This window comes from Hippichthys cyanospilos, chromosome 9, assembly GCF_059441005.1.
Source record: "Hippichthys cyanospilos isolate Australia breed blue-spotted pipefish chromosome 9, RoL_Hcya_1.0, whole genome shotgun sequence".
Classification (NCBI taxonomy): domain Eukaryota; kingdom Metazoa; phylum Chordata; class Actinopteri; order Syngnathiformes; family Syngnathidae; genus Hippichthys; species Hippichthys cyanospilos.
Genome location: NC_142377.1, coordinates 19,461,730 through 19,472,755, shown reverse-complemented (window position 1 = coordinate 19,472,755; position 11,026 = coordinate 19,461,730). Strand labels below are relative to the sequence as shown.

Here is an 11,026-nt window from a genome sequence, read left to right as displayed (position 1 = left end):
ACGCCCATTGAGTTTTGTCGTCCAATTGCAAAGACAAGCTGGGATGCCTAGCCAATCAGATTGCAAAAAAGGGGCTGAAAAGAGGCGGGACATTCTCGGATGGGAGACTATAATGAGCTTGGGAGTTGGGCAAAGGTGAAACAGTTTATGACATAAAAGCATGTATGTTGTCTTCCACGCCTTATTCGCAGTGTTTTATTACATTTTCTGTCAACCTTACCTTTTTTTAAAATAAATGGCAACAGGAAGAGCTTTACGTCACTCGCAGGGTATCTTTCTTAATTCAATGATGAACCCTATTTGTTTTTCATTTTGTTTTTTTCATGTGCAAGCTAAAAAGTAACATGACATATTTTTGTGACAATCATTTTTTTTCCACACGCATGCTAAAATGTGAGATAGGCTATAGGATGAATTTAAAAAAAACATTTATTTCAGTTAGATTTGTATATTGTAATTTGCATTCATTTACGTATTTATTTTTAATATACCCTCCCGAATTTTTAACATTTTAGAACAAAACTCGCATTTCTAATAAAATTGTAATTTCAATTTTGCATCTGCTTTAAATGTTTGGTTTCTGTTTGTAACATTTCATTTCTCGTGAAAATAAATATTTCCTCTAAATTATTGCATGTTAATCAAAATTATTTTGCGACTGTTTCAGTGTTTAACTAAACTAAAATAATGTCCTTTTTTAGGAAATAGGTTAGTAATTTAACATTTTAACTAAATGATGATATATTTTATAATATTACTGACATTTTGTATCAATTTTGGCAGGGTGTTTAAAAAATGCGTTCGGCGGTGCTGATGCTGCAGGGAGGGGCGTGACGTCACGGGGGAGACCGGCAGGAAGAGGCTCTGGGGGGGAGGAAAAACGAGACCTTGGAGTGACTGCATCAAAGGAACCTAAACAGTACCTATCATGGCTCCCGTAATCCCTCTGACGTCTCTTATCTTAAACCACAATGGTCGCTCTGTACGCATCGTGCGCCCATAAATGACGAGGCAGCCGGACAAGGTAATTATCGATTTTTTTATTTGGGCGCCTCTTGTATTTTCGCGTGGTCTTGATTGCGTAACAACATCGATAGATTGGATGGAATTTGAGCGGTGAACGTGAGCTTGTCTTTGCATTGTGTGGTGCGCCATCAAATCCATCTTGCTGCATGAAATATTGAAAAGGAAACGAGCTTGACGATGCCGCATACTCACTGGGTAAGCACATGGGCAATGCGCAGCTACATGCGCATTGGTGTCTGCAGTGTCCTCATGACCGGTGTACCCCCAACCCCCTACACACACCCTCCCTCCTGTGACCATGAGCAATGACTTTTGGAGCCGGCCCTCACTTTTATTTCTTTCAATGGTATTGATTATCGATCATTCAAACTCTTTCAGGGACACTTGTGTAAAAACAATAACTGATAAAAGTACTTCACATAATGTACTTACAGTGAGCAAAAGAAGTCACGTCTATGGGAATTATGTACGTAAATTTTATTAAAAATATATTCATTTTCTGTCACTTATATATTTTAATTGTACAATGAAAAAATACTTATGATGATGAATTTGATTAAAATGAAAAAAGATACATGAAAAAAAGAGGACAACATGATTTGAAAACACCTATAACGTAAACTTATTACATATTCGCCATCCCATAGCAGGTGTTGCAGAGTTTTTCAACAATAAAATTAATACCATAATAATTCTACATTCATTTTTTTATCAGCCTTTCTTTATTTTACTCAGAAATAAAATAAGAACGTAATAAAAGTATTAATTTGATCAGGAGAGAGTCCAAAGTGTGCAAAAGCTTAAATAAATATTTAAATAAACAGACTTTAAACAAGTAACAAGTATGTAACTTGTTACTTGTATGTTTCAATACGATGAACATCCAAATAATCCTCACCTAATAACTGAGACCCAAATTTGATCCTCGAAGGTTCGAAACCTGCATCTTTTTCTGGTTTCTCTCTGCAAAACACCCGATTCAAATGATTATCTCATCAGCATGATCTGCAGGAGCTTGAAAATGATCCAGATCATTTGAATCAGATATGTGTGAGACAGAAGCATCGAAAATATGCAGGACACCAACATACACAAACATAATTTTCCCCCCTCAACAGGCACACATGATTCAAATGATAAGGTCATCAGCAAGGCATAAGCCTAATAATGACCCCGACTTAAATCAGTCATGTTGGTTGAGGGTACACATCAATAAACCTTAGGGGTATGTGAAGGCATTTCAGTGGGTTTGTGAGATTTTTACAGCGTTCCCAAAAGTCTCAGCAAATCTAATTTAACTTCAACAGGAACAGGACCATTTTATTTCAACTTTAGGAATATGCTGCTACTGGTTGTTAAATTGGTTGTTAAATTGTGTAATGGTGATTCTTTTGGGATGGGCCAGACTGTGAGAGCATCTCCTGGAGTCATGGCATCTTTGCAATGGACACTTACTGCTTAATAAAGCACAATGTGTTATTTTGGGCACTTGGCATCTAGTGCAACCTGATGAGCCTGGAAGAGGGCTCCTCCCACCTGCAGTCCCTTCTGAAGGTTTCTTATTTTTCCCAGATGAGTTTTCTTGAGTTTCTCCTTCCTCTTCTGAGAGCTTTGTTCAAGGGAATACCTTTATGTTTGTGTAATGTTTACTTGGCTCATCAGTGACACGCTTTTTCCTGCAGATGAGCCAGAAAAAAAAGATGCAAATGCAAATAAGACATGGAAGATGACATACATACCTTTACTGGGGCTGTTGAATAAAACACACCAGGAGATACCATTACAAATGTAGTTACACAGTTTATTAGGTCAGATACGGATGGCACACCACACTGTTTTAAGTCCTTTCTTTTTCATCCAAAAATGCTTTGCGCTGGTTAGGTGGTTCGTGACTGACAAGAAAAGATTTTGCAGTTGAAATGAACCACAGCTCTAAGACACTACAAGATGGTGCCAAATTCCTGGCTAAAAGTGATGGGTCTCCACTGAAAAACAAACATCTTTGTATGCTTTGTTGCTTTCAGTCAGTCTTGTCGCTTTGTTTGGCGCTTTGTTGTCGTAAATCTTGGTCCAGCTCTGACTTTTCTTCACTGTGCTGCAGAGTAAGCTGCCTTGAGAGAGATATGTCATCTCCGGGCATGGGCACCCCAAGTGACCCTCTCCTTGCCAGTCCCGGCATGGGGAGGCTACCCTCGGCTCAAGATGGACTCTGGAGGAGCTCGCTTCCCAAGACGGCCAGCTTCCCGACGTCCTCCACCCGACTCCTCAGCCACCGGGCCAATAACTTTCAGCGGCAGCCCAAGCGGCGGAAACTGATTCGACCATCGCCGCCTCCGCCGCCCAACACGCCGTGTCCTCTGGACAGGCTGGACCTTAGCGACTTGCCCCCAAGACGCGCCTTCCAGGAGCTGCTCTTCAACGGATGCATCCTGTTCGGGATCGAATTCAGCTATGCCATGGAGACGGCTTATGTGACGCCTGTGCTTCTGCAAATGGGCCTGCCCGATCAGTTCTACAGCTTGGTGTGGTTCATTAGCCCCATACTTGGTAAGTTGCGACAAAGGCGAGGAGAAGGTTGATTTAGCTGTTATCGACCTAGCTGAACAAATGACCTAGCTGAACAAAAAGCAGGGGTCCATTCTGTTCACCAGCCAATCGCAGAGTATATGCAGTGATAGCATGTAGGCTCTCAGGTGAGCGGGAACCTACCAGTGATTATCTAGCAACAAGTCCATTGTTTGTCTCTTATTTTTCCAGAAATTGTGACTTATTGACATTTGGTCCATTGCTTGTCCAAAAGTGCCCTGCTACTGACTGGTAACCTTTCCATTAACATGAGGATCTTGGATGGAGCTTTATACATCTAAATTGTTTACCCAGCTGACTAGCGGTGAGACAATCCACCCTGGACTGGTCGTCAGCTAACTATAGTTCACGCTCAAACCTAGGGACGATCCAAGAACATGCAAACCGAGGCCTTAACCTGCAAATCTTTGGACTGACAAATCTGCCTAATGTTTTTGCTTGTCATTATCTTCAAGGATTCCTGGTTCAGCCTCTCATCGGCGCTTGGAGCGACCGTTGTACGTCCCCGTTTGGACGCAGGAGACCGTTTATTTTTGCTTTGGCAATAGGTAAGACACACTAGCGCCTCTGAGATTAAGCTTTGCTGTTTTGAGAAGGAACTTGAAAGCGATGCGAGTAGGCGTTTGGTGCTTGTTAATCCCTCATGTGGATTAAGGAAAATATCATACATAAAAAGCAGAGGGAATTCATCTTCTATTATTAGCGCATCCTGTCGCATATGAGTCCAGATTTTGCGGCTCTTTCGCACCCCTAAATGAGTACTTGTACTTACCTCCAGGGGCTTTGGTTGGTCTAACTCTGGTGCTGAACGGCCGAGACATCGGAGGAGCAGTGGCGGACACGGCGTCTAATCACAAGTGGGGTATAATCCTGACTGTGTGCGGCGTGGTCCTGATGGACTTCAGCGCAGATTCTGCGGATAACCCGAGTCACGCCTACATGATGGATGTGTGCAGCCCGGAAGACCAGGACCGGGGCTTGAACATCCACGCTCTGCTGGCAGGTGGGATTCAGGCTGACTCAGATTTTTTCTTAGACTACCTTGACAACCAGTAGGAAATATAGTTTTGTTTTCGTGGGAAGAAGTGCTCAACTTCAGGCCACTGTGTGCCAATGTGTTTTTTGGTTGTATCCAAGGGTGGATTTTACAATGCGGATCTTGATAGCATTGTAGTCAAAAGAACACTACCTCCATATTATTGACGCAGGAGTGTTTTGAGACTGATACAAGTGCAAGACTTTTGCAACAAACAAATTGGTGCCTTGCTTTGTTTCGACATTGTTTGCCACAGGACTCGGGGGCGGCTTCGGGTACATCGTGGGCGGCATCAACTGGGACCAAACCCACTTCGGAAAATCAATGGGAGGTCAGCTACGGGTCATTTACATGTTTACCAGTATCACCCTGGTGATCGCCACAGCCATGACTCTTACGAGTATACCAGAGAGACCGCTGCCACGGAGCCAACCTTCCAGCAAAAACCATTTGAAGAGCCCAAACCTTCTCCTTCCTCCGTCGCCGCCCGCCCCACCGGGATCTGTGCTGGAGGTGGACGACGAGGACGAGGAAGGTCACTACGGGTATCAATTGTCAAAGCCGAGCCACCCTGACTCGTTGGCGCATTCCTGCAGTGCCAACGCCCGCCTCTGTGCCGGTCTCACTAGCCCCATATCGCCTATTAGTCCCCTTACGCCAAAATACGGCAGCTTTATAAGTCGAGACAACTCGCTGACCGGCATCAATGAATTTGCCTCCTCACTGGGGACTTCCTATATAGACAGTGTTCTCATTGACTGCTACACGGGTCTACAGACACCGCAGGGCGCCCTGGTCCACAACTCAGTACCCATGCCACCTGGTGACTCTCCTGCCGCAGAAGAGTCCACCCAGGCAGGGAGACAACCTGATAGGGGCTGTCACCCAGACACAGAGGGGGCACCACAGTCCCAACCAGCATCTCAGGTCACATCGGGGTCGCAGATCGGTCCGGATCCACGTCGGGGCTCCGCTGCCGGAATCCTGAAGCGACCGCAGAGTCTGGCGCTCACAGAGGAGCCTATGGTGACCCAAATAGTCGGGATGGAAAATGGAAGAAGGAGAACTGTGACATTTAGCCAGCAGGTACAAGTTCACATTTAAATTTTAGCTGTAGTAGTAGGGATTTACCTTACTTGGTTCACATCTAAGTATTATCAATGACAAGAACCTTCAATACTACATATAAAAAATTGTAATAAAAGCATGCAACTGTGCATTAACTGTAGCAGGTCACATTCATTATTTATCTAAGATGCCAAAACAGTATTTTAATTGACATGAAATAGATCCATCACTATAGGTGTGTTTTGCTGGTTAATTTGGTTGTAACAAGATTTTCCCAAACCAACGAATCAACCAAATTATTGAAGGTCAGCTTGATTTTTCTGAAACGTGTTTAGCAAAACCAAAAAGTTCCACTACTAATACGTGGTTACAGTTACATCAGCCAGCAGTACAGATTTTGAAGGCTCTGGGGCTGGGCAAATTAGACTGACAAGTCAGCCTTTAGGCTCATATCTAATTGAGAAAGAAAAAGCCAAAGGAAACTCAGTTGAATGAAAAAAAAAAGTTCAATAGAATTTAACTGAGGCCGAAAAGAGTCAACTCCAGTGTGCAAGGGCCAGTGTCCTGCATGTTTTGCAAGTTTTGCTTTGGTTTTAATTTAGGATGTACATGTATGTAGGTTAGAGTTTGCAAAAAGTTTTGGGCCAGCAGACAAAGAGCCTTGCTGGCGCTGATGGCCGACTGATGTATTTTAACCGCTGGCACAATTCCCAAACTCATCATATTGTTGTGTGTGTTGCAGGTTGCGAACATTTTGCTCAACGGCGTACGCTATGAGAGTGATGTAAGCGAGAATGCGGAGACAGGAGAATCCCAAATGTCAATGAAACTCTTGTGTATAGCCATCTACCGGATGCCTCCGCCTCTGCGCAGCTTATGCACTAACCATTTTTTGGGTGAGTTAATGAAATGGACAAAAATCAAAGATGTTTGAGATTAAAGTGGACTCTCAAAACTCATGCAGTTTATCTAGCTAAAATCAATTCATTTTAGACTGGTGGGTTGTCATTAGCATGCTAACACATAGCATCAGTAATATGGAAACAAATGTGTAGACAGATAATATAACAATTCTCATTTGCATATATTCTTTATCCTCTGGTGTGTAGACAGGGAGGAACAGCACAATGGTCAGTAAAATTGCAAAAAAAAAAAAAATTAGAAAGTACAAAATTAATATCATGCATTTTTTTTCTACCGTTCAAATTTAGTTGGTGTTCCAAGGTTCCACTCACTGACATTCAGTCGTGAAGTCCAGTTTATTGTACTGTGTATGTCATGCTGTGTTCTTGCAGGCTGGCTGTCCTTTGAAGGGATGCTGCTTTTCTACACGGACTTCATGGGGGAGGTTGTATTCGAAGGAGACCCTAAAGCGCCCCATGACTCTGAGGCCTATCAGCGCTACAATGCTGGTGTTAGCATGGGCTGCTGGGGAATGTGCATCTATGCATTCAGTGCTGCTTTTTACTCAGGTAATTCTTCAGATTCCCCACCTACCAACTCAAAATGTCACAATTTGACCTATCTTAATTCTATTCTATCTACCCAATGATATCCTAAGTGAAACCCCATTTAATCGGCTTTGTTTGTCAAAAATTGCAGCCATATTGGAGAAACTGGAGGAGCGCTTCTCTCTGCGAACCCTCTACTTTTTTGCCTACCTGGCGTTCGGCCTCGGGACGGGTCTGGCCACGTTGTCCACCAACCTCTATGTGGTGCTGTCCCTGTGCGTCACTTATGGGGTGCTCTTCTCGTCACTATGCACGCTGCCTTACTCACTGCTGTGTGAATACTACCAAAGCCCCAAGGTCAGTTCCGGGATGATTATATATTGTACTATTCATACTTGATAGATTCCATCGTATTGAGAACAGTGGTGTCAAACATATGGTCCGCGGGCCAGAGGAGAAATGATTACGTGATGCACTGAAAAATAATTAACAGGACCGAAGCCATTAGTCCAGGCCAGCGTGGAGAGCAAAAACCTACATATAACTAAAACTAATTGTTTTTTAGATCTATATTATAGCAGGATTTTTCTATTTGACGCGCTTGAGGATGGATTTTCCTGAGCCAAAATGAATTTGACAGCCCTGACTTAGATCACTGAGTAACATGTAGTCCAAATTAATTTGCAAAGAGGTAGGTGTTCATTCCAATAATTGTCTTTAAACATGTATTTCCAAAGAAGTCTCTGAAATCGGGCTGCTCAGTGGTGCAGTGCATAGCATGTCCAACTTACGGTTAAAGGGACCCGACTTCAAATCCACCAGGCTCCGGCGTTCCTGTGTAGAGTTTGTAAGTTTTCCCCGAGCCTGCGTGGGTTCTCTCTGGGCACTCCGGCTTCCTCCCATATTCCAAAAACACGCATGGCAGGTGTATTGGACATGCTAAATTGTCCTTCGGTGTGATTGGGTGCGTGAATGCTTGATCGTCTCTGTGTGCCCTGCAATTGGCAGGCAAGCAGTTTAGGGTGTGCCCCGCCTAGGGTTTAGCCAGCTGGGATAGGCACCAGTAAGCCTGCGACCTTTGTGAGGGCTCTAGAAAACGGAAGTATGGAAATCCCTGATATCCCTTTGCAGGGGCTATCACGTTTAAAGGCACTGTTCTAATTGGCCAGCAGGTGGTGCTAAGTTCAACGGCAGATGTGTATGTGATGTGGGTTTTGCTTTTTGTGTGAGACGCGACTATAAAAATTCAGCAGTTGTGAGAACCTGGCCCATTTCTGTCTATTTAAAGCATTATTTTGGGGTGAATTCCATGAATTCATTTTCCCGCGTTTAAAATGCTAAGCTAAGAAAGTGGAATGTCATTGTTTCAAACCCTCTAAAAATATTTGTCTAAAAAGATGGGTTGATATTAAACCAAATGCAAGAAAAAATGACTACTTGGGTCAGTTTGATATGTACCCTGTGTGTCAACATGACATCATGGCCCCCCGCCATAAATGTTTTTACCATCAGATCTGGCTAAATATGACCCAACAATTTGGTTATACCGAGACAGTTTGACCAACAAATATGACACAAACCACAAAGTAATTGGACGAACATACAATATTTGCCATTTAAACCAACAAATGGCTCACCAGGGTGTCTCCTGAGCGTAATCTCTGCGCCTTTGCCTTTCAGTTCTGTGGCTCATCCGAAGAGGGCACCCGACGCGGGATGGGGGTGGACATCTCGCTGCTCAGCTGCCAGTACTTCCTGGCGCAGATCCTGGTCTCGGTCGCGATGGGACCCCTGACGTCCCTGGTGGGCGGCGCCCAGGGAGTGATGTACTTCGCCAGCTTGATGTCATTCGTGGGCTGTGCGTATTCATCCCTCTGCGTTGTGTACCAGCTGCCCGCCGCGGACGGTGAGCCTGCCGAAAGCGAGACGCAGCCGCTGCTGGCGCAAATTTAGCTCCGCCCAGATAGGATGAATCCTGCCGCGCACTGTGCGGCACAAGCAGACATTATTTTACAATACTCACAGACAGACATTGTGCTCATACAGTGTGTGCGCCCATGCATCATGCATTTGTGTTCACTTCTGCATTTTGTATAGCATCTCTCTCTAGTTTAGAAATGACAGCTTTTACAGCAAGGCTGAGGAACCTCTAGGCAGACCCAAGCATGGAGGAGCATGTAGATATTAGGCTAGCTGGCTGAGCACGCTAGCGAGGCCTCATGCTATTAACGACCCGAAAAAGGACGGGCAAACTCTCCACTTTCGACTTAAAATGGACAGGTGTCATTCATGAACAGGGTCAAAACGACGGTTACTTGTTTAAAATGTAAACCTATCATTAGCCTGAATTACTTACTGCCAAAGTCATTATTTTAAATGGTGAAAAAAAACAAGCATACACATTTTTTCCTAGATTAATAACAGGATTAAGCAATCGTGCTAATGATGAGCAAGATACATGCTTCTCATGCAATTTATTGTCCAAATGAAATGGACTCAATTAAAAAAAGCATGTCTGTGTATTGCACTATTTTATTATTTACAATGAGTATTTTTTTGTACTTTTTTTTAGCCATTTACAATAAAATAAGCAATCATTTAATAAATTACATTTGAACTTTATACCCTAAATTGTTTATATTTTTATTTCACTGGCAATAAATTGACTACTTAAAACAAAAATATGAGTATAAAAAAAAGAAATAAAACAAGTCCCGGAGGAGGATTCCATATGGAGCCAGTTTGCAATGTTACCCTCCATCACACCCAATTCAAATGATCAACGGATCAAGAAGCCCAATAATGATCCCGATCATTTCAATCGTGTATCTTGGAGGAGGGCTACATGGAAAGCAGGCTGGAGGAGCAGACTTCCGATGCTTGGTGGTTGGCTTATGGAACAAAGTGGGGCGCATGTGGCCACAGGCCATACTTTGCCCACCCTGCCTATTGGTTAACAGAGGAACAGCATGTCGGCTTTGCAGAAAAGTGACAAAGGGTAGAAGTGTTGATTCTGGATGGATTTGAATGACATAGCTATTATCCAAAGCCTACATTTATCCGGGTCACTTCTCTTTCATCCATCCAACCATTTTCTATGAGCCTTGTCTTCATTACGGTCACCGCCGAGCTGGTCGTTCTCCACGCGACACAGCTTCCACACAACATTTGCCCTCCTCTTGATTGGTTGTCTTGCATGAGCTGCCATGTGCTTGAGTTAGCATTAGAAAAGCAAAAAGGAACACACTAAACCCCCCCCCCCCAGGTTTCTGTCACTTAAAAAGCCACGAAGCCGCATACGGTCATGCTGCGACCTTCCCTCCTGGTGGGCTAGTGTAATAATGGCAGTCGTTCTTGTCATTATCAGGAAGAGAAGTTGAAACGGGGGTGTGAACATCAACTGATGAGATTGAGAAGAACTCAAAGGGAACCCCCCACCTCCCATGAAGGTGGACAACACTGAGCGCCAAAGACTTTTGGGTGCAATAAAGCCAGCAGCAAATGTCACATCTATTAGGAAGCTATTTTTTTTTCTCCCCAAACATAGGCAGACAGCTTAAATAATGAGAACAAGCCATCATCGATTACTGTTGTCTCAGCAGAATGTCATCATTTTACAATGTATACAAGCAGCTTGCTTTTGGAAAAATATTAACAATATTCCCTTATGTTAGGTATGTTCAAACTTTTCTGATTAAAACTGGACATTTTTGCACGACTGTGTCAGTTTTCTCATCCATTTCGATTGCAATGTACATTATTGCCTGAACAAGACATTTACGCCATACGGGGGAGCCAGAGTACAAGTGTAGTAACGCTATTTGCCATCCTTTTGATTGGAAATCAAAAGCTTTTTGGA

The 11,026-nt window shown here is 43.5% G+C and overlaps 1 protein-coding gene across 2 annotated transcripts; it reads left to right on the top strand.

The window, feature by feature from the left end:
* Positions 1–880: 880 nt before the first annotated feature.
* Positions 881–10,882, top strand: slc45a1 (solute carrier family 45 member 1). 2 transcript variants are annotated; one of them, XM_088423795.1, is made up of 10 exons: positions 881–1,024; positions 3,128–3,573; positions 4,068–4,160; positions 4,391–4,615; positions 4,905–5,734; positions 6,459–6,612; positions 7,012–7,188; positions 7,319–7,524; positions 8,848–9,073; positions 10,535–10,882. In XM_088423795.1, the coding sequence occupies exons 2-10, from the start codon at positions 3,150–3,152 to the stop codon at positions 10,558–10,560; spliced, it is 2,361 nt and encodes a 786-aa protein (XP_088279921.1). In that variant the 5' UTR covers positions 881–1,024; positions 3,128–3,149; the 3' UTR covers positions 10,561–10,882. The 2 variants fall into 2 exon arrangements, with proteins under 2 accessions (XP_088279921.1, XP_088279920.1); XM_088423794.1 differs by having other exon boundaries at positions 8,848–10,882.
* The last annotated feature ends 144 nt before the right edge of the window (positions 10,883–11,026 follow it).